Genomic DNA, 25850 nt, shown 5'->3' with positions numbered 1-25850 from the left:
ATGAATACTCAGTAGGGCACAGCATTGCTGATTTTATTACCATCAGCAATCTAAGGCCTCTGCATATAAACTTTTTTTTTTCTTGTCCTCATCCTCAACTGACCTCTGCTTTCTTCCTGGCAGCCTTCACCCATAAAGTGTTGACCATGCCACATGCTATGACACCTGTGACCACGCACAAGACCACGGCCACCACCTCCATCAGCAGCACCTCCAGGACCTCTGTCTCCACAGGAGCCAGCCCTCCAAGCAGCACAGAAGTGCCTCTGGAAACAGCCTCTCCACATCGCAGCTCTCCACCTGCCCCCAGCAGCCCGCTCAGCACCCGGCTGCCATCCACTGCCACCACTTCCACAGCCGCCTCCACAGCAGCTCCCAGCACCAGCCCCAGGCCCACACCTACAACCCTGAGGCCCAAGGCCTCTTCCCCAACAACCAGTGCTGCAAAGGAGTCTCCTGTCACAGAGTCCTCTGCACCCACCACAGCCAAAACCAGCACGCTGCCATGGCCTGCTTCTTCTCCCTCTTCAACTGTGTTCTCAACATGGCTCAGTTCCTCACAGCCTGGTAAGGCTCCCTCCTACCCATCCTGGTACTTCCTGCTGCTCTCCCTTTTCCTCTCTTCATTTCTGTCAGAGCAGGTTGCTTGCATGTTTTTTTTAATTTTTTGCTTCCATTCCCATTTCTTTTTGCACCATCACGGTGGTATAACAATTTTTCATTATGGGCCTGGGAAAAGGTCACTCCCATTTAGCCCAGCCTGCCAGTCTTGGATGGGCAGTCCTTACACACTTCCTATTCCTTGAAAGGACATTAACATTCAGAAAGAGCTATATTCCAGGAAGAGTGATCATGCCCCTAGGAGGGCACCCTGTCAATTTCATGCCATTCAAGGGTATGTAAAGAGCAGCTTCTGGACAGGACGCAGTCCTAGTTCTCCCTCAGACTTGGGAATACTCACTGCAGTACAGGAATTCTGATTTTCTTTGTGCTCAGAGTCTGAAGCTTCAATCAACCATCTTTGGTTTCCCCTTGTGCCCTCATGGACAACTGACTTGTTTTAGACACTGCATACCACAGAATATCAGGCTGAGCTGTACAGTGGGAGTGTAGGGCATTTACTGCCAAGTAGCGATTGCTTGGAGACTGACTGGAAATTGGCAAGCGTGCACTTTGGTGAGTGACTGCCTTTGCATCTCATAGGTGGATCCTCATTTGGTTTTTAATTTCTTCATTTCTGAAAAGTGTCTCTCTCTGGACATGTGTGTGTGTTCCTGCTTTGGCTTTTCTGATTCTCTTCTCGTATCTGAGCATGGGGAGATAAGAAGTGTCCAGGTGAGCATCCTCAATTTCACCTGTGCCTTCCTCCTGGCAGCCTTCACCCATGAAAAATCAACTGTGCCGCACATTGCACCTTCTGTGACCATGTACCAGACCACAGTCACCACCTCCATCAGCAGCACCTCCAAGACCTCTGTATCAATGGAAGTGCCTCTGGAAACCTCTCCAAATCCCAGCTCCCCACCTGCCCCCAGCAGCCCGCTCAGCACCCGGCTACCATCCACTGCCACGTCTCCATTCTCTTCTGTTTTGGCCTCAACTGTCAGCACAATGTCTGTGCCTACATCCCTGACAACTTCCACATTTAGGTCTGCTGAGAGCACTACACATCCTTACTTCCAAAACACCACATCTACTCCACATGGCAAAACATCATCATTAGCTGTTCCTACCAGTGTCGCTGCCCAGTCTAGGCCAGCATTGATCCCCACTGTTTTGTCTACAACTATTACCTTTGCTCCCCATGTTCTCACGACGGCTTCTACAGAGTCAGTTGAACAGAGTTCCCTGCGAACAACAACTCTGACCACTGCCCGCACGACATCATCTCCTCTCACCCCTGGACTTTCAACATCCCTGTCCTCTGTTGTGCCATCAACGGTGCCACACGGTAATGTATCTGCATATTATTTCCTTTATCATGGATTTGCTTTGAATGCATTTTATTTTTTTTTTAATGAGTGTATGAATTTTCTTTATATATCCTTTGGCTATGATCCTGTTTGTACCCATTGGCTCCATCTTTTCTTTTTGCCCTTTCTGCAGTTACTTTTCTAAAGCTATTGTCTGACATCTTAGATTCATACAGGTTCCCTGCTATTCAATATTTTAAACATTAAGAAGTGTGAGTTAAAGAGTCTGACAGGATGCACTTCAGGAGAGCCACAGACCCTTCATTCTGTCATCTTAAAAAGCAGAAACTTCTTATTGGAACAGGCTATCCCTTCATTACCCTGTAGCCTTCCTTTTAGCTCAAACATGCTTTGCACACTTGGGCATATAGATACAGCATCTTAGTCTACTGCCCAGTTAATAGTTGTCTCAGTTTCCAATAAAAAATCCCAAAGTCATACTACAGTATTAACTGAATAATGTTCAATAATCTATAACCTTTCTCTCAACAGGGGACCTGACTGTGCTTAAAAGATCATTGTGCAGGATCAGGTGTGAGCAATGTATGAACTGCCTTCATAGTTTTCAACATCTTTGTCTCCTTAATATAAACTTCAAACACCATCTTTGAACTCCTTGGAAAACTTGTGTTTTCAGTCAGATTTCTGCTTCATAAAGTGCTTAGTGTGGTGCTTCAAGGCAGGGGAAAATACAACACTGACACACAGAATTGTTACCTAACATGTAGCATTACACATTCTCCCTAACAAGGCAAGTTGTGAACTTCTGTCTACCTATAAATATATCCTTAAAATGAGTAAATTAAGCAATTTTCAAGTGAGTAAAGTCTGTGAATGAGAAATCTACCAGAATGAGCCAATGATTGTTCCCTTTGCATATTTGTGTTGTCAGCATGGGATTAGTTTTTCCATGCTGGACTGAATGTGTACTGTTCTTAACAGGGTTTTTTTTGCTCATTTGTAATTCCAACAACTTCCGTTTTCTTAAAAAAGAACTTTATTCTATTCTTTTGTTGTCCTCCAGGGTAAGCCTCTCCTGAAACTTTAATGCCCAGTTTCAAACCTTCTCTTACTGTGTAACTCAGTTGTGACTTGTTAATTATCTCATGCAGTAAGAATGGTTTTCCAGGAAACCAAATATGGAGGCTTTGGGCATCTAACAAAAGTCACTCAAGAAGACCAAGATGAATTATAGCAGAAATTTTTTTTCTTTTTACATTTGACAGAGCCTTGTAGAGAAGTTGAATATGAAGAAGAAATAACTTACAAAGGCTGTTCCACAAATGTCACTTTGAGCCGATGTGAAGGAACATGTCCCTCTTCAACAAAGTAAGGATAACTGAGGCTGTAAAGTACTAAAGTTGTTTTCCTTATTTGGTCATCTGTAAGTAGGGAAATTTATGAACTATGCCTTTATAATTCAGGGAGGAAAATGTGGTTAGTATCCGCCCAGCAATATACAATGTCGCTGTATAAACCAGTTAATAGCAACAATAAGGTCATTAATTACACGGGGATTTACATCTAATCAAGGAAGGTCATCTCACTTCCTTAGGTTTTTGTTGTTTTGTTTTTAAAAAAAGCCAGACATCAGTGTTCCAGGTTTGGAGGTTATTTTGTTGTTTTGATGGTTGGGGTTTTGGTTTTGCTTGTTTTTTAAAGACTGAAAAAGTGGTTTAGACTATAAACACCTATTTCAAATAGCTAAGACAGTAAAATAAGAAATTTCATCTAAGGTAACTAATGCCACTTCAGTTGTCTCATAACATGCTCCTAATACTGTAATTGAGGTATATTTTATAATCACAAGGGTACTGTGTGAGCCTGTGCAGTTCTGCTGCCCATTAGGACTGACAGGAAATCAAGGTTTCAATACAAGTAAACAGTGCAGCAGTATTAGAGTTCAGTTATTGGGGGGGGGAAAAGTTACATTCCCAACAATCCAAGCCAATGGATCAATCCCAACAATGTTCAAGAATGGAAAACAGTGAAGGGTTCTGCTTTTGCAGGAACTAATTTAAATTAATCCTTATGCTAAAAATTGTCCCCTTCAAAGCATATTCAGGCGTCCCCCAGCATTTTGAAAACTGAGTGAGTGACAAAATCAGTCATCCTGAGGGTTGAAAAAAAGGGCTGTGAAACCTGGAGGAAGACTTTGAGTGTTAAGGTTTGTCTCAGTTGCTAAGAAAGTTGTGGTTAAAACCCAGTTTTAACTGAAACCAAGAAAACTTTTCTCCGCCTCAAAAGACGGTTTTCCAAAAATATTTTTTTCCTTAACTCTCTTTTTTCCATACCTGAGTTCTGGCCTGTTATCATACAGTTTCCCCCTGACAAAGAGAGGCAGAACCAAGGCCAGCAGGAGGCTGAACACAGTCAGGAATCAACAGCCTGGGAACTGCAGTACTATAAGGACAGACTCAAATCCTTACCTGCCTATTCAAGCTCTCACTTCACCTACCTGTGCTGTGAATTCAGCAATTATGTGCAAGTCTTCTACCTTGTTAGCTGACCTCACATCCAGAACTGGCACCATACAGCCACCACCTCAGATTCCAGCACTAACTGTGCAGAGGGAGAAAGGGGTTTTCCTTGCTCTGTGAACTGCAAAGGGAACACACACAATTCAGCATCTGCCAAAGAGACCTTTTGTAAACTCTAAGTAGTCCTGTGTGCAGGTTCAACAAATTTAATCCCTGGGTACTTTACAAATATTCAGAAGGCCAAAAAGAGACGAGGGGAATCCAATTCATTTTGCAGTGAGGTCTGAGGCCTAACAGATGATGAGATAATAGAATCACAGACTATCCTGAGCTGGAAAGGACCCACAAGGATCATCGAGTCCATCCTGTTCTAAAATGGAAGGCAGCAGCTGAGCACACCAGAGTTTCTGCCTCATGAGAACTTAAAATGGAGTCATTTTCCACATTATTTGTAGTCCTGCACTTGACAGAACCATTCAACTGACGGCTGTGCTCTTTCCTCTAAACCTCTCACCATAGGAAAAAAAGAAGTTCCTATACTTGAAAGGGTGTGAGCCTAAAATGCTGTAAACAAATGCCAACTGATTATCCCTCCCTTCCACGCAGGCTGGATGTTGAGAAGATGGCGGTCACCACAGCATGTGGCTGCTGTAGGCCACTTGAACTTCTTAAGAAGCAATTCCAACTGCCATGCCAAGACCCAGATAACCCGGGAAGAAGGCTCACCACAGAAATAATTGCATTTAGTGGCTGTGTGTGTAACTTTGACAGTTGCACACACTAGCCAGACCTGATGGCTGCAGATACCATTTTTTGTAATTAAACCCTGATCACAAGTTAATCCTTCCACAGCTCATTGCTGGGTTCTCTTGTACTGATCACACAGGACAGCCTTGCTGTCAGGCTGCCTGAGCAGCTGCCTGGACTACCAGTGGAGTTACCAGATAAATCATTCCTGATCAGAAGGGTGGGGTGCACAGGAGGAAAGAAAGAACAGACACACAAATAAAGAACAGGATCAGGGGATCAGGAGGGAAGACAAGAAACTGCTTGGCCTTGCTCAGGGGTGATTTATTCAACCAGAGGCTAAAACCTGGCCCAGGCACTGGGCAGTAACACAAATTCCATGTTCAAATAAAGTAGAAGGAACTGAATTTCCTATCTTCTTTCTCCTTATTTGACCAATTATTTTAACTGAAAAATAGTCTATTAGGTTCACTACAGTCAACTTGGCCCTGGAACAGCCCACTACTTGAGTGGGAGAAGGGAAGTGACCTGTTCCCTGCCTTTGAAGGTGGACACAGCATGTGTGCTCATCATCCACAGATGACAGGGTTGGAAAGCAAGGTGCTACATGACCCAAAGGTGAATGGTGAGGTTTCCACAAGCACCCTTAGCGTCATGGGACATTTCTAGAAAGGTAACTAACACACACGTAGAGCAGCTTTGGGATAAAGCAGGAAGCTGAAGGCATTTCTCTCCAAGAAATTAAAGCCCAGGGGCCTCTAACAGGATACAAGCAGTTCACTCACAAGCAGTTTCTACTTGCTACCACGCTAGACAATCTTTACTTTGTTGGCAAGTCATTTAAGAAAAAGCTGTAGGATTGCAGAAAAGCTCAGTGCCCTTTTCCCCTTTTAGCAAGTATAAGAGAAGAACCTGAAGCATACATTTAAAGCTTAAATGAGGTTATTTAGCAGTTTAGACTACTCTTCTTCTACAGTGCCATCAACCTTGCATCCAATACAAGTGTGTACTGCTCAGCCTCAACCCTACCCCACTATTAGAGCAGTTTACTGCAACAAGTACTGCTCATGTACTTACTGTGGCTGAACACTCTAGGGAGAAACGTTTTACACCTGGGGCTTGTTAAAAAGAGAGTATTTATAACTTGTAACCAAACAAGAACAAAATCAAACTCACTCACTGGGGGAGCAGAAATCCATAGACCATGTAAGACTCCTGTGAACAAACCCACCAGTACTTCTCATAAAAGAATCACAGCAATTGTGTTCCAAAACAACCATTCCATGAGAATATTTTTTACGCCTTTATGCCCCCAGACAAAAAAAGGACAGTTTCATCACTGTTCTAATCATTTATTTAATCTTAATATGTTCTTCTGATGAATATAGTCTAATATATAGTCTTCTATATGAAAATTCTCCACTTAATTTGACAGAACTTTGTTTTATACAAATAAGACAATCACCATAAATGTTACATACTGGAGTGTAGGTCAAGAATGAACATATGCTACCTGTTTTGCTATTCAGTTATTTTCACATGTCAATGCCTGAAAATACTGCACTTAAAAACAATAACACTGTTTACTGCAGAAATTACGTTGTCTGCTTGACAGGATACATCCCTGGTAAGTTAACCATCATTCACAAAAAAAAAAAAATCAAGTATTTCTCTTTAATTTGTTCACTTTTCTGCTCATGGCTTCATTGAGCTGACATTTAATACAAAGAGTGAACAGTCATAAGCTTAACACAGTCACCACTGAAAAGACACTTTCCCTTACCCCCCCCTCCTTCCCACAATTTAATGCACATTTTAGCACAGCTTGAACCAAAGCAAAGTGAAATAAAGTAGTGCAGTGTCTCAAGGTGTCCTTTAATGAGGGCACAGAACATTTTTCAGGGGGACAGATATACAACAGGATTTGGAAAATACAAAAAGAGAACCTCCTCCTCTGTCTTTGCTAAGACTCCGTTTAGTTCAGCATATCAGATTTTAACAGAGCAGCCAAGAGCATGGTTAACATAACAGGACTAAATAATGAGACACAGAACATCGTGAAGCCAAAACAAAAGGTATTCCATCAGTACTTGCCAACTGCCCAACCTGACCGCAGGAACCACTCACCAAGAGTTTCAGTGACAATATTTATGATTAAAGAGTCTTAAGTAAGAAGAATTTGAGAGGCCTTAAAGGGGCCAATTGTTCAAGAGAATTTCTGCAGAAAGACCAGGCCTTTTAGCCTAGTTTTCAGCCTTAATATCCATAGTTACCAGCCATTTCTGGAAAAACAAAACACATCCCCCAAAATCCACACATCACAGCCAAACCTTTGTTCCTCATTTTTCACTTTTACTCAAGTACCATCAGGAGCCTTCAGCCAAACCAAGTGATAATCTCCCAGTTCCATCATTTAAGCTCAAAGCACTGAAGACAAAAAGCAAGGCACACTCAGTCATGGAGAATCCTGTCCCCTGCTGAGCATGGGCAGCATGACAGCAGCCTCATTTAAATGTATTTTCAGTATCACCATGACTCAACACCTTCATTTCCTGGGCACATTTGTCTGTATGTGTTGTGAAACGGCAGTCCCAGGCTTCCTTTCAGTGACCATGAGGAAATCTTGACCTGAGGTTCCCTTCTCCTGTCAACAGGAGCTGATTTTGTTCACCATGATCTGCAGCTCTTGCTGACACCAGCCCAGGGTTTCTGACTGGGCCACCTCACCTGCTTTGGTTTAGCAGCTTCTGTTGCACCTCAAGGCTTGAGGAGCGTGAGCCAAAGTTTCTGTCCACTGACTTCTGAAGAGAGGGTGCAAAGAGTTTGATGTGAAACAAGGTACAAAGACTTCAGCTATAAAAACCTCTAGAAAAGCTGAACACTTTTGCGTTTTCTACTTTCAGTTTCAACAGAAGTCTTCTACACCATGCTGGACATTTTTACCACTGATGGAAAGGAAACTGCTTAGGTATCAGTTATTCAACCTCTCGAGTCTGAACATTAATGTACACTGGGGAAAAGATATTAATTAAAATTACATTTTCACCTAAGTGCATGCCTTACAGCCCTTCAAGGGCCCATTTCTTCCCACTTCTTTTATACAATACTAGTTTCTGCAGTTAATTGTATCACGTCATTAGGACTATTACTTGTGAAGTCTGATGGCAAACAGAAAAAACACAGAACAGAATATTTAACTTCATTGAGAAACAACAAACAAGTATATACTCATTCACCCCCTACCAGAGAAGCTCACCTCATTAATGGAGATAAGCAGGAGGATTAAGAATAGCTTTTGTGTTCAATCCAAAGATCAGAAAACATTGGGATGTAAAATATTACAAGATTAATACTTTTAAGACTCTGGTCCTGTGGCATTTTTCAAATACAAAGACTGGTGACACAACATAAATGTTCATTTTAATCAGACTGAAACACATCTTCAAATCTGCCCTTCCATCCAGTAGACAACTTGTGGCAATGTTCAACTTTACAAAGTTTTGACTCTACATTAGCATGGAAACTAACCTTCCTGAGCAGCAGTACACTGGATTCTTTCAGCTAAGAGCAGAGGCAGTATCTCTTAAAGGTACTGAAGCAGAAGGTTTTTGAGCTATTTTCAGCTGAAATCCTTGATTGCCACAACTAAAACCATTTCCCTTCAACAAGTTTAAAAGCCTGACCTCTGCAAAAAAAGGAGCAAAAGACAGCCCTCCCACCCTTTATGTAACACACTAAAAGCCATTTGTAATGGAAAAAGTCACTTCCTTGTACTGTACATTTTATAGTCTTAATTTCAAACAAGGGTCAAGTCCTATTAAGGCAGGGAGCTGGTATTGGTTAACATTGCAGTACTCAGACAGTGATGTACAAGACATTTATTTGCAGTATGATGACAGTGATATAAGTGGAAAAACCAAAACTGACATGGTTAATATTAAAACTGTTCTGACAGCAATTCACATAATCTCTGAGATACAGCTTCTTTACTTGTTCGTAGTGTGAGCCTATACATCTGAAAAAGAACATAAAATACAATTTAAACAGTTTGGCATTAAAGGAATGCACAGTCAACAGTGAAAACTAAGTTACCTCTTACTTGCTTTGTAAGCATTGTTAGGAAAAAGATCTCAAATTAAAACACTCAGAGGCAGCAAGACAGTGAGCAACACAGCTTTTTCAAACCACTGGCTGAACCAACCCAATTTTCAAACCCTTGTTGAGAGTTACTGTTACTCAAGTATTTTTGGGCTTTAACAGAAAGGTGTTGTCCAGAATATCTGTTAAAGAGGAGCAAATGCTGTGGAAAAGTCTAAAGACCCTGTACAACCACTTATTCAGGAAACAGAAGACAACCACCAAAACCCTATTTTTAATCCTCAGTTAATTTTGGTAACACCTCTTTCAAGAAAGCTTTAGTAAAAATACTTCTAACGTTGTAGTTGCTTGCTTATGCTTTCCTCTTTTAGCCAATTACTCTTTTAATCATTTAAAGTAGCAAAAGAAAGCATACTTAATCTAGTCCAAAGTGCACAAGACAGTCTGGAATATTACAATGATCTCTTTCAAGAGGAAATGATAATTGCTCTGAAGAAGCATCTTACCCAGCTGGGCCAGAACCAGCTGCTACAATTTAATTTCTTGTTGGAGTCTGCAGTCCACAGCAGCCATTGCAATAGTGATTTTTTTTTTTTAAATATCTTAAAGGAGTTTCAGATACACAGAAATATTTAGTTCAAATGAGAACTTGCATCTAAGCTGGAGATAGTTACACAGATACCTGTGCCTGGAGGTTGGGTTCAAGGCGCAGCAAGCATCCAATCTGAGTGGTTTTTGTGTGTATGATACCAGCACCAACAAAGTTAGCAGGATTCGGATCTACCTCCTCAAGCAGGGCTGATCCAAATCCAATTATCTGTGAAAGAAACCAAGAAGATTTAGATGTGGGGAGAGGAGGACACAAATACCAAGTATACCCAAACAGTCACCATCAAATAGCAAAACAAGGAGGAAACTAGCTTTGAAGTCTTCAAGACTGCTTCATTACTACAAAATTTTGAAGGCTGACCCTCATAAATGAGCTATTCTGTAAATAAGGCTCTTTTCAAAAGCAACTGAGAAGCAAGTTAAGATTTAACATCAGTCTCCCCCGGTTTTGATACAGCCATTCCTGTGCATAGTCACTGTTCCTGTTACACAGTCACTTCTGTTTTGCCTAATGCACCCAAAAAGTAATTTCCTTTTCTAACCAGAACCTCAAGTATAAATTAAGGCTTGAACTATCTTCCAATTCAGTTTTAAGCAGTGAATTAGTGCTTTCTTAAACAGCTTCAAGTCTCCAGCTGCTACTGAAGACTGCATCTCATTCAAACCACAGCTAAAAGCTGTCCATTCAACTCAGCACTGCCATGATCTACCACACAGCATGGACTCACACTTTCACTGGATGATCCAACTGCCATATAAACAAAAATGCATAAAGTTTGCTTTAAATGCATGAAGTTTGCTATACATGGTATACCATGTACTAATCTGGCCTGGGAGAGAGTTAATTTTCTTCTTAGCAGCTGGCATGGGGCTGTGTTTTAGATTTCTGCTCAAAAGAGTTGATAACAGGGATGTTTTAGTTATCACTGAGCAGGGGTTACACAGAGCCAAGGTCTTTTGTGCTCCTCACCCATGAGTGAGGAAGCTGAGGATGCACAAGGAGGTGGGACAGGACACAGGCAGGACAGCTGAACAATGGGATATCCCACACTGTAAGGTGTCCTGCCTCAGCATGTAAGGCTGAGAAAAGAAAGGAGGATGTTCACAGTGGTGTTTTGCCTTCCCAAGTAACTATTAAACCTGATGGAGACCTGCTGCCCTGGGGATGGCCAAACACCTCCCTGCCAATGGGAAGCACTGAATTCTTTGCTTTGCTTGTGTGCATGGCTTTTCCTTTACCTACAGAACTCTCTTTACCTCAACCCACACGTTTTCTCACTTTTACCCTTATTCTCTGTCCCATTCCACTGAGGGAGAGTCAGCAAATGACTGTGTGGTGCTTAGGTGCCAGCTGGGGTTAAAACATGACCTGCCACTCCCTGTATGCTATGAATTAAAAATATCACACCACCACCCACCTTTGCTTTCGTGATCTCTGCATCCATTGGGTGCTTTGCTTTAAAGATATTCTGTACTTCCTGTTTGGGACTGCAAGACAAGGCAAGACAAATACATTATGAACAGCATTTCCAATAGCAATTAATTCTACTGAGAGAGCTCATGGCTTACAGAATTGAGTATGGGATGAGGCACTGCACCAGCTACAGTCACAATATACCTTTCTCTTTCCTTGCCCACCACAAGAGGCCCAAGTATAGAGTCTTACTTGCTCAGCTGCTTCCAACGCTGAAAAAAGTCTTGAGAAGACATCTCTGTTGGCTGGAAAAATTTATTCAGAGTGATAGGTAATTTTACTGAAAGATTTTGAAATGTTCCGCCGTACCTGCAGATGGAAGAGAAAAACCACAGTGCATGTGGCAGCCTCAGCAGTGTCAGCAGAAATCAACCAAGCAACTGAAGAACTGTTTATGATCAAAATCCATCAACTGCACATGACACTTCTAATATACAGTTTCAATCCACTGTTAAATAAATTTATTTTCTCTCCTTAGATGGCAATAGATGAATTGGCAGAACTGCTTAGAAGGTTCTCTCAGTTTTAGCAAAGGTTTATCCTTCTAGATAGCACCCTAAAGGGCAAAAATACATCCTTGTGAAAACATACCAGTAAGAACCAGTTTAGACTAGAAAAACAGCATGTAGCCCAGAACTCAGGATTTTATAAAGCTGAGCTGATGTTGAGTGGACAGAACAAGATTCTATTTCTGCTTGCATACACTTCCAGGCCAAGTTATTTGCAGAAATGTTCTTGGTTTCCAGAAGGGAGAAGTTACTGCATATATTCCTGTCAAGATTTCTTAAGCAAACAGGAAGACTGCTGTTTTATATAGACAGCAGAGACAGAAGTCATGGAGACATTTTATCAGCAGCTGCTTCTTGACTCTTTGGTTTGGCTGGGGTTTTAAAGCACATTGTTCCAAGTGGATTCTCCCTAGCACCTTAAAGCTTAATTAGATCAAATTTTCAAGTTATCTACCCAAGAGAGTTTTTTGTGTCCATATTTTGCATTTTAGTTACAAGGGCCATGCCAAATTTAACACCTTTCATCTAATTAATTCACTAACATTTGAATCCTTTGTTTTACCTGAACTGAATGTTCAGGATTGGAGCTTCCATGAAGTCTGACACGCATTCAATGTTAACAACCTGTTGAACCTGTGCACCTCCATCCACTGTGGGGTCAACAGGTTTTGTCTGAAGATTCAGGCATAGAAAAGTAGTTAAGGAAACAGATCAATAAACTGGTAACTTAAAAAATGTGAATCTTCCAAGAAACTCTGTGAGAAATTAGTATCATGTTTTCACTCATTCTCTGTGTGCTACCGAACATTTAAAGCTCAGGTTTTTGTACAAGAAAAGAGTTTGTGGGGGGTTTTTTGTTTGTTGCGGTTTTTCATATTGACACATATATAAGCAATAACTCTGAAAATTCTCAGTTCATTGGCTATTCTTAAAGAAAGATGTCCTTAAAAAGGTGTGAAGGCAAAGAGACTTCACAATAAAAGCCATAGGACTATTTTGAACATGACAGAAGTGCCTTGAGTCAAACAAGCCTAATTACTTAATCTCCCAGAAATCCTGAATTTGCAATAACAAGCATTAGGGACCAGCCATGAATTAAGTACCATCATCTTGGCATACATGTACTCCATCTCCATGTCAAGTTTTAGGTTATCTGCTAATCCAATACTTGAAGGACACATTTTTACCTCTGCTACTTCATGTCACTGGCGAAAGCTACAGTTCATATTTATTCAGTTCATAGCGAAAGTACAGTACATATTTATTCAGGTTAACTTCTTGTTATACCAAAAGTAAAATTTGTGTTTATAACCAGGGCTTTAAGGAAAGAATCTTTCATCCCTGCTCAAGACTTGATCTTTCTATGAGAACTTCAGAGAGCTATCAGCAAGTTTCTCATTTCTTCATGTTCAAGGACACCGTGTCTTGATCCAGCTTTATTATATTGAACAGCTTGAACAGCTTTATTATATTGTGCAGCAATAAACCACAAAGATCTAATAAGAACAGACAACTGCTACTACGTTTAAGGATATTTGACTGAAGGTCATCTGAGCAGATTACTGTTGGAGTAAAATTCAAGAACTGTGTTGATGTCTTATTACCATAGAATATGAACATACGTCCTGGAAAGAGAAGAACGAGACATCAGAATTTTTAGGTCACATAATCACATTGAACTACTCATGCTTCAATTCCCTAACACATTGTCTTTCTGCCTTTCTTTAAAATCACTTTTAAGAACAAAATACAGTTTACATGGTTTACCTCACCAAGACATGCACAGTTCAAAATGCAGCAATTTAACCAAGCCATTAGATCTCTCCTACAGTAGCTGCCACACAGGCAGTTAAATCATCAGTGAAGTCTTTCAATTGCTGGAGAATTTTTTTAAGATGCTACTATGCCACCAAGAGTTTTGCAGAAAGGGAGAAGCAAGAAATTCCATTGCTAGCCTGTGTTCAAATTCCATCTACTTCCTAGATGGTTCCTGTATCTTGTGCATTCAATCTGATCTGAAATGTATTGTGTTTCATATCATAACAATAAGCTTTATTGCAAGATATGAATTTTGAGAAGAATGGTCCTTTATAAACCTCGCTGCACCAGCCATACAATCAGGCAGCATGAGCTGGAGCTTAACACCCCTGTTTCATATCAGCTACCAAAACAATCAAAAAATTTCAGGAAGCAAGAGCCCACAAAAGCCAGGGATACACAACAGTGGGAGCTGTAGAACAGCTTAGACCTATAATGCTATTTCCCTCTTCAGCAGCTGAAAAGTGAGTCCTGTCTGGAATATCATGCTGGCATAGTGATTGATAATGCAGACAGCCAAGCACAGCACTACAGATCTTACCCAAGTTCTGTCGAAATTCAGATTTCAAGCCAATCTGTAGCAACTGATTTTCAAATAAGACTCCATTATTTTTACACACAAACCTAGGGGAAGAGAGGGAAAACATGTTTTAAATTGAGCCACATTAAACAATATTTAGAACCACAAAATTCAGGGTTTACACAGAGGATGAAGACTGCGGTTAACCTAGAATGCATCAATCTGTGAGAGAGGCCTTTGCAGAAAACTGCAGTTAGAAAAGACAATTTTACATCCAGAACCACCACTTGTAGGACACTAAAAGAGCTGACATTTTTATTTGATAGGCTGTCTGAGAAACTATGAAGGAAACCACAATATGCTACATGCACACACACTGTCTAATAAAGGACCAGGCAACAGGATTTTTCTTTTTAGTCTTGAGAACTTCTGAAACTCATTAGGTTCGTGCAGAATTGAAAAGTTTGAAGCTTTGACTGTTTAACCTGAAAGGAAAAAAACCTCCTTGTTTTATAATTTTTGTATCACCTAAGCCAACTAAAGATGTACTTTTTCCATTTTGAGAGAGGAAGACCATTCTCCAGTGATCTCAATCCTTTCTATCACCCTTCACTTAAAAGTAGAAGAGGTGGTCAGCAAACATCTACCTTTTGCATCCAAGGCACTTAAAACACACTCTCAAATATGAGTACTTTTGACAACTACTCTGTTTTTTATTTCCAAATAGTTGCAAAAACTTAACATACAACTGGCATTGCCTCATTTTAGAGCAGTGTGTGATAGCACTGGCTTGTAGAGAAGACTCTAACCTGTGTACTCATGAGTCTGTCCACAAAATCCACAGCATCCACAGATGTGTTCTAGTCACAAGTCTGACAGTACATGTTTCTCTAATTTTGCTGGTAGTAAGTTAATGAACAATATAGTTTTGCTTTATAACTATATTCTGGAAATTGCCCAGCCTTGCAAGGTTTTAGTATTGCTTACTTGTGAAAAAGCTCATCAGCATCATGCACAGTATCAGCTGGTTCCTCAGAAACTACCTCAGATGAAGCCAGGTCAGGGCTAGTTCAGGCAGCACAAAGGAAGAAAGGCAGTAGCGACAGAGACAGCAGGAGTTAGTAAAGACAGCTTAGAGCTTAGTTACTTCTTTTACCTCCTTCCTCAAAAATGGCACTGCTGAGCTTAATGCATGAGAAATTGATTAGCTGCCCTAGCTCAGTACCCTAGAAAGGTTTTAGGCATTAGGCAATGTTTTCCCCCACTTCTCTCCCCCATCCCACCCCGACTGTTAGAAAACAGCAATCCTTCACAAAGACAGCTGAAGGTGATCAGTAAATGTAAACCTCTTACAGAACCAAGTCCTTTTAGGTGTTTAACTGTGACAGCAAAAGTGTTTAAGTTCAAAATAAAAAAGGTAGCTGCATATTAACTACTACAAAGGTGTACTTAAAAGCAGAGGCCTCATCAAGCTTAGACACCCTTCTAATTACAGGTGCACAATCAGTTCCTAAAAACACACAAGTATTAAGCATAGGCAAGAGTACACAGGCACACAGAGAATGACTTACCCAAGCAACAGATTAGAAACAAAAGTGACAACAGCACTAAGAAAAGGCAGGAAACTGTAAAAGCAACTTCTCAGTATCATTAGAGAAGCATTTAATAATCTACAGACAGACCAAGGAGCTGGGCATTGCTATACTTTCTTCTGCAGAGAGAGAAAACTCTTTTTATGTAACATTTGCTTATGAAACTACTATCATTTGGTCCCTCTTAAAAAAAAAAAAAAAACAACACATGAACAAGCTTGTGTAGCCTCCTAAAGCCCTGGTTTTGTGTCGTATGATCAAGTATTGCTCCTGACCTTCCAGCAGAAACACAGGATCAAGTACTAATCACTGAAAACCTGCAACAATGCATTCATTGCCCGATATAAAATTTTGATGAAAGTGCCAATGATCCAGGCAGATCAGTTTCCCTGATTATGTCTTTTATATTAAGATGCACTGAAAATCTGTTGTGCCAACATTCAAAATTTGAATTACAACAGTAATACGTTCTTGTCCAGTAAGACAACTGATTTTAAAGACATTCTGTGATTTTATGTCGTTCATTCCCAAAAATTTAACCAAATAACATTTGAGAGTAGCCACAGGGACTTTTAATGATAATGGAGTTAATAACATATTGTACCTACACCATACTTGCTAATGTAATTGTAGTATCAAATCCCCTTTTAAAAAAACAAGAAAACCACTTGTTCTTTATCCCCTTTTCACACCCCTTTGGTCAGACAGTAGAGAACAATTGAAGTGTAGCATTAAAATCTGGGAAGCAGTATCTCTGGATACAATCCATCTCACTGTTTCAGCAGCAGCTTGCCATAAGTGGAGAGACAAGAATACTTCATGAAAAGAAAAAAAGAATAAATGTATTCATATCAGAACACATAACCCCCGCTTCAAGATGTATGGAGATGCACAAGCAGTTTAAGTTCACAAAGAAGCAAAACCAGCACGAAAACCAGACACTACTGTGTGGCAAATATCCTCAGGTTGAGTACTACAGACTCAGTTCATCAGAAGAGATATTCAATAAAGACAGTACATCCAGCAGAGTGTCCTGACACCTCTCTTGCTGCAAAACTACCACCCAGGAATGCACTCAATATGCTGGAACAAAACCAAAAGTTATGTGTTTTTTTCCTTCAATCCCGTTTCAACAGAAAAATTCTCCTGCAAATTCCTTTCAGGGTGACTTAATTACCTCGCAAAGTTGTCATCAGAACCAGGAGCAAGAGGTGCAACTGCAGAAGGTGAATCTGAAAATACATCCACGAGCAGGGTACCAGGAGAGGCAGGTGGGGGAACTGTATTGGTGACAGGGCCAGCGCCCAGACCCAGCAGATCCGCCGATGGAGAAGGAGTAGTCTAAGAAAGACAAGACACTTCGGTGTTACACTGCAACAAAACTACAACAAAGCTGTCTCGTTTGCATAGACAACTAACCCATGGCAAGGTGCCTCTCCCCACCCCAAATCAAGGTTTGAATGGATGTAAAAGGGTTCACAAATGCAGCAGTTGCCATGCTGAATTTCAACTTAAGGTCATTTACAGGTGTGGTTTTCTTTTTTTCCTTTGAAGAGAGTAATGCCCATCTAACCGTTAAATAAAAGCAAAACCAAAATTCATCTGTCTGAAATTTGGTTCTGCAGAAGAAAGATGACAAAGATGACAGCTTTTCCCCCCTTCTCTTTTCCCATTAGTTTCAACGGAAAATAAGTACTGTAGGGAATAAAATTCCCATGTTGCTTTTCTTTCATGAAGAATCCATCAAGAAAGCAAGTGGCTTTTACACAAAGCTAAATCACAGGTCATCACAGCATCTTTAAAATTGACTATCAATTTAATCCTGGGTTTCTGAAGCCTAGCAAATCTCAGAAAGAACGTAAACCCAACAGCAAAAATTAGCAGAGCCTGTAGCCAGTTCAAGCTGCAAACACTAGAGGAAGAGACAAGATGTTGAAAGTGTTTTTTCCTCAGCAGAACAAATCAAGCAGCCAGGACACAGAATCATGCAACAGAGGCTGCATATATCTGCCCAAGTCGCATGCAAGAACAAAGCACAGACTGTTAATCGAAATGGCCATGTATTAGACATTAGCAGCTTCCACTATGCCAGATAATCTGAGGATGAGTCATGAGATGCATTTGGATAAATATGAAATCTTGTTTTTGTAAGCCAGCTCCAAGTCGTCATATACTTCATACAGTATAATGAAAAATTCCCCAAAAGACTTCAAGAAGCCAATCATTAGGACCAACCAAAAACAAAGGAAGTTTGGACCTCAAATTTCTAACATTTTTGGAATCCAAACCAGATAAAGCCACTGGTGAAGGTAACACTGTGCAGTTTGTTACATGGCTGCAACCCATAAAGTGAAGCTTGTAAAGCACAACGCAGTATTAACTGCCAGTCACCTCAATTTGGAATTCAAAGAAAATTTTGCAGCTTTTCTGCTGGAAAGAGATTTCTGTCCAGTCAAAACTGTTGCACTTGGAGTAGCTACTCTTATACACTGTAGTGACTAATTATTATGCTTTAACAAACTGGGCAGGGAGCATGCTACAGTATTTCCTTCTCTAGGTAATCTTCTACAGCATCTTAAATCTAATTAGAAGTCATTCTAGGCATTAAAACCAGAAAGAAATATTACATTATGGGAAAAATTGATCCTACCAGCTTTAATTGACAATAAAATGAGAAATTTCAGCTCAGAAATAAAAATCATGTGGACTTGTCAAGCATGAACTCAAATAGCACTGTCAAATAAAAAGTAACAACTTTATATTGATTTAAGGACATCCCGGTGAAGGTAAGTTCTGTCCCCTTCTATTAAAAATAATAGCCAAGATGCAAAACAACATGTTAGACAAAGCAGAAAAAAACAGCTGATACTCTGAAATTCAAGTTAAGTCTTTTAAATATATTAATTTTATAATCCCACCCTCAGTGCAATTTTATCAACAAGGAAACTCACATCTCTAAAGTAACAGCAACATTTTTCAAATAACAATGTAAAAGGGAGTTTTTTAGGCTGGAGACAGTTTGTCCCCACTTACATAAGGTTTCCAAAGGAAAATTGCATCCAACCATGCAGTGAGGGGAAAGCAGCTCTAAATCCCCTGCTTTATAGCAAACACCCACAGTCTTAACTTTCAGATGGGAGGTTTTAAATCCCCAAAAAGCCACTTTGGGAAACCAGTCTTTTCTCACTTGCACACCATCTGAATTAGTGAAATAACAGATTTTAAACTCACAACAACAGTGTCATTGACAGGGGCAGGTTCAGCACTTCCATTCATATCAGAGCTCCTCTCCTTTTTGATCTCTTCCAGGTCAGTAACTGTGCCTGGGCCTTTCTTCTTCTTCAGTTTAGCCAAAATGGAAGATTCCCTCTCTGGAAAGGGAGGCATTTCTTCCAACACTGTAGCCTTACCATAGGAAAAAAAAAGTATTAGTTAAACTTGAGAGAAAAAGCCAAACCAGCTTCTAGAATCTTTGAAGAGACACACCCTCATAGATTGCATAAAGCAAAAGCAGAAGTAGTTACCCACACAGAAAATTATTATGCAGTTTACTGTAGTGAGGGATTGACCACTTTTTTGAAAGAAAAAATGCTTTAAAACTTTCTGAAGTCCTTCCAAAGCACTTGGTTAAGAAAACAGGAGCGTATCACTTCTCTGAAACAGTGATATTAAATTTTAAAAAAGAAAATTTAAATAATTAGATCATAGCAGACCTAAGGGTCCTTAAGTCAGGCAGACCTAGACTTAAATGACAGAGAATATTCAAGTTTCTACCCAGACCTAAGCATTTATTAGATGTCAAAACCAAATGTGCAATGCCCTGCTCAGACCTGAGAGCACCAGATTAAATCACTGAACTTCAAGAGACAAAAAATTACACTTTTCCTCCCCACCATCAACTAAGTCCTCAGAAGAAAGCCCCAGCCTTTTGAAATCTAAATCCTCTAGGACCCTCTATTGTGCCAGCTTTCCCTGGCTTCTCTGCTCCAGATTAACATGTCTTAATGGTCATATGTCCCACTACAGCAGTAACAACTTGGAATTTAGCTCTAAATTAAAGATCACTACAGCAGAATTAAGGAGACTAAAAGAACCAGCACCCATATTGTAATCCTGAGATTTCTGAGCAATCAAGTAAGGTTTAGTTGAGTTTAACTTGCTGACAGCAGACTACTGCATAATAAAGAAAATAAACCTTGATACCTACCAATATATCAGTACTAGCAATAGTACTGAGCCTCAAATACTCAACAGCTCTCTGCTGCAGCTCAACATCAGCATTCTTTAGCTGACTGTCACTGCGCAGCACATCTTGAATTGTAGTTTTGATTTCTGGAAAGAGGTTCACAAACTTGATGTAGGTAGACAGAAGCAGAGCTCGGGTAGGAACACTACACAGATGAAACTTGGAATGTAGCAAGTTGAACTGGATGAGGGGACTTTAAAGAAGGAAAAAAATTGTTCAGTTCTTGTAGATATGATAATCCTTATTACTGCATCATTAGCAAAAGCTGAATGATTTGTTAATTAGCTTTAGGAATGCTAGGAATTAAATTCTTTACAAAAAGCATTACTACTTCAATTCAGTATTTTAGAAGGTGTTTTACCTTGATCTTGGATCACCTGCTATCAGATTTCCAAATTCTCCCAAGATGTAGCCACCTACTTTTACAAGATTCTCGTGGCATGCTGGAGCTTGAAGGGCCTGTAACACATTAATAATCATTGATATACAATGTTCAAAAACAACCATCTTTTTCTGTCACTTCCATTCCCAGTTTTCTCCTCTACTTTCCTACAAGAACAGACGGTGGATCTAGACACTACAGAGTACTTACAAGAAAAACATCATGGATGGTATGATTTCTCAGAAGACTCTAATATGAGTATTACTTGATTAAGAGCATTCTTAGGCCCATCTAGCAGTACTGTGGACTTTTGATCACAGATAGAGCTCCTTAAGTTTCCTCTGTTGCATCACGTGCTGCTTCCTTAATTCTTAGCTTGTTTTGATAGGGAATTGAAAACAGTTACTCTCACCTCAAAAACAGTCTTTGCTGCATATCCTTGCACATCATCCCTGTTGATGACAATCTGAATAACTCGGTACCACACTTCTTCACTGACATAGTCACCAGCAATGCGAATCAGATTCAGGATTGTATCCACATACCAGGTGTAATCCACTGCATACTTCTCAGCTAGAATTGCAACTTTCAGAACCTGAGCACACAAAAGAGAACACAAAGTTGACTAGCTTTTACTATGAGCTGTATACACCTGGTGATGCCCCACACTGGCCCAGAAGCCTCAGTTTTAGACGCATGAGCTTGTTCATTTGTTCCCACAGCCAAGGTGAACACTGAAATGCTGTGCCAGAATACAGCAGTTGCCAGGCACATATTGCTTTCCCCATAATGCATTCAAATATGTTGTATCTTCGTGAATTTTCAATTGTGTACCTAAGTGATCAAGAGCAATTTATAGAACATTTTTTGTTTGCTATAAAAACACCATCTAAACTACCACTAACACAGGATCAAATAGGAAATTGGAAACCTCTCAAAAAAAGGCAAAAGCAAACTCAAGATAGCAGAGGCAAATAAGAGTCACCAAAGCACAGCTGACTTTTTCAGGTCATACTCCGATTCCTGCATCCTGAAGCAAACAATCAGCTTCAGGTGAGACCCCACACAATTTACTATCAAATGCATTTACTACTCTTAAAAGAACAGGTCAGTATATGGGAGCAGAATGAAATTCTCACTATTTGCCAAGTCAGGGGACATTGCCAACAGCAACCAGACAGCACAAGAAGTAAATCAACAGTGTATTCCACATTCACTTCTCTAACAAAGGGACTTCAGCACCTAACAAAGCTAAATAACTACTGTAAGTACAAGTTTTGCTTACCATCCTAAAAAGGTTGAAGTTGAGTATTTCAACTTTTATCTACTGGTAGTAAGGGGATAGATATCAGGACTCTTAGCTGATTAGAAGGTATTCGTTTTGGGAACCCTTAGAATGAACATTCTTAGACCATACAAAGTTCAACCTACAAATAACCATTCACCACTAATTTTTGAAGCTACTGGACAATTGAGACTAGAGTAGGACCTAAACCTCAGATGTAGAGAATGTGTTGGTGGCTCACATATAAAATTCACTTTGCTTTCTATATACACTGTCCTGAGACCAAGATCAGTTTTTAAAATTCTTAAGTTTCCAAGGTTTCCCCCTGCCGCCTGGATTAGCTTAACCTAAATTCTTTGCTATCAGACTACAAAGTTAGGAGTTTTTGTTTGTTTTAGTAATTTTCTGGTTTTTTGGTTTTTTTTTTTAAGCCACCATGAAAAGCAATCTCTATCACAGACTATGCAGCATCCTAATCAATAAATGATACTTATGGTACCAAATCCAGCTACAAAACAAGTATTTCAGAAAAACACCAATAGCTTACAATTTCTTCTCTAATGGAATAATCAGCAGTCTCCAGGTAATTGAGCATTTCAGCCACAATCTGTTGGGCATTGCTTCGGTCACACATTGCATACAGGAGATCTACAGCTCTTTGTCGTACACTTACATCTCTTTCAGTCTGCAAAAAGACACAGAGTCAAAGGTCAAGATGATTTCATCTTTGTTTGGAAAGTACATGCAACTTAAGAGATGAAACTTAGTACAATACACAGTCAAATTTAAAACAAATTAATTTGCATAATTTTTCAGATGCAGAATGAATTCAGGTTTACCCTTTATATAAGCTGTGAGTTTCTTATGCTATTTCTCACTTTCAGTCACCTAGGAAAAGCTCAGTGTAGACTCAGACAGCTTCCTGCTTTTAAATACTATCACAAAAATTTGCATCATCGGGTTTTGTTTCTGTAGCATACTTATTCAAATCAGTGCAGGTACTGAAAGAATGGAGGAGTTTGTACAGAACACTTCAGTATTACGCAGAGTAGGGTGGGTGAATCTGTGGTCCATTATGCACTGAGTAACTGGTACCAGTGGCCATAAATGCACCAATAACTGGCTGAAATTGTTAAACTGTTACCAGGCCAATGAGCATTTAGCTACCTGCAGGTTTAGTGTCAGGCATGCCTTGTAGCCACTGAAGTCCAGCTAGAACAAATACATACTTTGAACTTAGACAAATGTATAAATATGCTACAGCACAAATGTGGAAGAAAACAAAGCATTTAAACATCCATGTATGCAAGTAAATTTACATGCAAATAAGTCTTACTCTTTTGACTTCTGCTTTGTCACATAAACATGGCCTGGGATTGTGTCTTTCTGGTTTCTGGTCTTTACAATTCTGTAGTGCATGCTGATCTGCTCTACCACTCCCCGTAAGTTATTACAGCAAAGGAACACTGTCCAATACCAGCAAGACAGTAATGAAACTGTCTTCTCAGCATTCTCAATTTTGAAATTCCACATTTTAAAACAATTATTCATCTTCAGCCTACACTTCAGCAGATACCAGTGTTACAGGGACACAGCTCCAGGCATCAGATTTACCAAGGTGCAAAAATCAGCAAAAGGTAATTACCTCTGTAATTGCCAGCACAGCAAGATTTTGCTGGATTGAGGTAAAAAACTGAGGTAGACTTCAAAGAATAACTCATTTGATCCCTAAGTATCACTAACTTAATTGGGGACAGGGAGCTGGGGGCAGTGGGGGAGAGGGTATTGAGGCAGGGGAGAAGACAACACTCAAAACCAGACCACACACTTCAATATTTACCTTCAATGCATTGATAACTGTTTCTATGTGTGTTTTCACAGCCTCGTGTGAGAATTCAGAGCTGGCAAGCGTGCACATGCTTTCCAGTGCTAGGTAACGCAAATTAGTTTCTCGGTGCTGCAAGAACTGACCTAGCTGGTTACAGGCACGGACTAGTAGGTTTGGCTCACTGCACAGAACAGGAGAAAGTGAAAGGGTTAAAAGCAACAGGTTTGAGAACACTCAATTCAGAATACTATTTCTGCAGTGGAGATTTCTTAAAATGCTTCAACGTGTCTGCTAGAATGCTTTGCTAGTGAAATGCAAATTCAGATACTGTGAGCAAATAATCTCTGTTGGATTAGAGCAGTGGGGTCAATACAAAACATCAAATAAAGAAGCAGCAAAACCCAGAGTTACACAGCTCATTAACACTGTTCAGTTACATTGCTGTGGTTGTGTTCCAGTCTAGCAAGCAACTTTGTGTTCTTTTCCCCTTCACTCCCTCCCCCATTAAAATCTGATTAACTCTTCAGGACATAGCCCCATCTTTTCACCTTAAAAGCCCCTCTGATAACAGAAGTGTTGTCCCAGCTCACCTGTCATGATGTATAATTAAGCTTATTGCCTCAAACAGGACAGCATTCTTCGCATTTGAGTGTTGCACTTTCTTTGACTTTGGTGGCTCCTGTGCTTTGTTGAGGATGGTTTCCAGGCATTCTGTCAGACGGCCACGTACCGCAGGGTCTTCTGGAGAACAATGAGCCGTTGGACAACTTCGTTTTGCTCCAAACACTAATCCCTGCCTTAGGTTTTTCCCCTGGCTAAATCTAAATTAACTAAACTATTCTGAGACATTAAAAACATTTACACTCCCCAACATAAACATGGTAAAATAATTCCAAGCCACAGTTCTATTTGGGTGAGAACAAAAGCCAAACACAATCTGCACCACAACGTACTTGGAGGCTTTAAGATAGTTGATAGTATTAATGAATGTTTAAAATGGCAGCTGCCAATGATTTGATAGATGCACACTGGTTAGACTTGTTAAAATTAAACACAACATAACTCAAAAGGCCAAGTAGCTTAGAGCTATTAGAAACACTCACACTCAGGAGTACAAACTTCAGTATCTTTGCCACAAGACAATGTGCTTGCACTCCAAGCTATGGTAACACTGCAGTGCAGTAGCTCTTCAGAGCCAGTGTACTGCACAGGAGAGATGACCACTGCTGTGATGTGTGCATTACCTGGAGGGGGATAGCACTGTAACAGCCTCAGAAGTTTCACAGATAGCCAGGGAGCAGGAACAAAGTAGTATGTGTAATCCTGAAGGTCTGTTGATGCAGAAGTTACAATCTGTAAAACAAACAGCCAGCACATTAGCTGCTGAAGTTAATTGATTCACAAGCATGAAAAGCACCCAAAGAACACTGTAGGTCACCTCTGACAGAAGCTTAAAAAACTGTGTCACTAGCAAAGTCTAGTTCAGTAGATTAATTAGGTGCAAGCTGCCATACTATGAGTACACCACAGTAAATGCTAGTAATGGAAATCCAGTTTTATAGATACAGTAGTCTAGAAAGTCTCTTCTGAAAGCATACTTGCTTTTTTAAAGAATGAAGACAACCATCTTGTAACATCAAAATGTTTAACCAAAGTTTGACTTTCTCTGTTCTAGCAATTCACAGGTTCAGCCAACAGTTTGGTGGCTGCTGACAAGTGAGCCTGCAATTCAAGTACAAGATGCTATGACAGACTGACCTAAAGCAGAAGCATCAACTAACACCTTCAGTAACATCCATATAGCAAAGCAGAAAGAGACAGCATTCACAGAAGAGGTTTATATGCATAATGGAATGTGATGAGGATTAGATTAGATTGCCCCTCTTCATAGATTTATTTTACCCCTTTTATTCTAGGGTAACCATGAGTTTGGCACTAGCTTTGCTCAAAATAATTCTACCTAATTCTTTCTGCCCCATTACAGGACAGCCTTTCCCTCAGCACTCCCTTGCTTTTAAGCATTAGAAAAAAATCTTCGTATTTGACAAGAAATTAAACAAGTAATTTGGGTATAAGACTGCATAAAACTGGGTGTAAAACACATTTGTGAAGTAGTAGCCTCCCTAGTCTTGCCTACTTGAAGAAGTAGCCTCCTTCCAAAAGGAGGGGGAAAACAAAATCAAACAGAACAGTGACATCAGTTTTCCAGCACAGAAATGTTAACTTACAGATATGTCTCCCCATTCCTCCCTGCTCCTGCTTAACTCCCTACATCATTTACAGAATATC

The 25850-nt window shown here is 40.1% G+C and overlaps 2 protein-coding genes across 3 annotated transcripts in view; one reads left to right on the top strand and one right to left on the bottom strand.

The window, feature by feature from the left end:
- The window catches only part of MUC6 (mucin 6, oligomeric mucus/gel-forming), a 41593-nt gene extending 36175 nt beyond the window's left edge, over nt 1–5418 (top strand). The window contains exons 38-42 of the mRNA XM_041421158.1: nt 124–567; nt 639–641; nt 1376–1951; nt 3200–3302; nt 5060–5418. Of these exons, the coding sequence (XP_041277092.1) occupies nt 124–567; nt 639–641; nt 1376–1951; nt 3200–3302; nt 5060–5237 (1304 nt within the window). The 3' untranslated portion in view covers nt 5238–5418. The remainder of the gene's footprint in view (nt 1–123; nt 568–638; nt 642–1375; nt 1952–3199; nt 3303–5059) is intronic.
- A 1118-nt stretch (nt 5419–6536) lies between these two features.
- The window catches only part of AP2A2 (adaptor related protein complex 2 subunit alpha 2), a 44735-nt gene continuing 25421 nt past the window's right edge, over nt 6537–25850 (bottom strand). Inside the window, exons 7-22 of one of the 2 annotated variants that reach the window (XM_041421116.1) lie at nt 24806–24914; nt 24152–24302; nt 23574–23742; nt 22281–22418; nt 20861–21043; nt 20428–20525; nt 20028–20259; nt 19052–19225; nt 16998–17161; nt 14250–14332; nt 13426–13515; nt 12453–12576; nt 11574–11690; nt 11326–11395; nt 9981–10115; nt 6537–9215 (exon numbers count right to left, since the gene is read on the bottom strand). In XM_041421116.1, coding sequence (XP_041277050.1) covers nt 9138–9215; nt 9981–10115; nt 11326–11395; nt 11574–11690; nt 12453–12576; nt 13426–13515; nt 14250–14332; nt 16998–17161; nt 19052–19225; nt 20028–20259; nt 20428–20525; nt 20861–21043; nt 22281–22418; nt 23574–23742; nt 24152–24302; nt 24806–24914 — 2115 coding nt within the window. In that variant the 3' untranslated portion in view covers nt 6537–9137. The remainder of the gene's footprint in view (nt 9216–9980; nt 10116–11325; nt 11396–11573; nt 11691–12452; nt 12577–13425; nt 13516–14249; nt 14333–16997; nt 17162–19051; nt 19226–20027; nt 20260–20427; nt 20526–20860; nt 21044–22280; nt 22419–23573; nt 23743–24151; nt 24303–24805; nt 24915–25850) is intronic. The other variant, XM_041421117.1, reaches the window with a different exon arrangement.

Source organism: Onychostruthus taczanowskii, unplaced genomic scaffold (assembly GCF_017590055.1).
Source record: "Onychostruthus taczanowskii isolate IOZ18803 unplaced genomic scaffold, ASM1759005v1 scaffold69, whole genome shotgun sequence".
NCBI lineage: Eukaryota > Metazoa > Chordata > Aves > Passeriformes > Passeridae > Onychostruthus > Onychostruthus taczanowskii.
The sequence above is the reverse complement of the archived record's forward strand: the minus strand, read 5'-3'. Positions and strand labels throughout refer to the sequence as shown.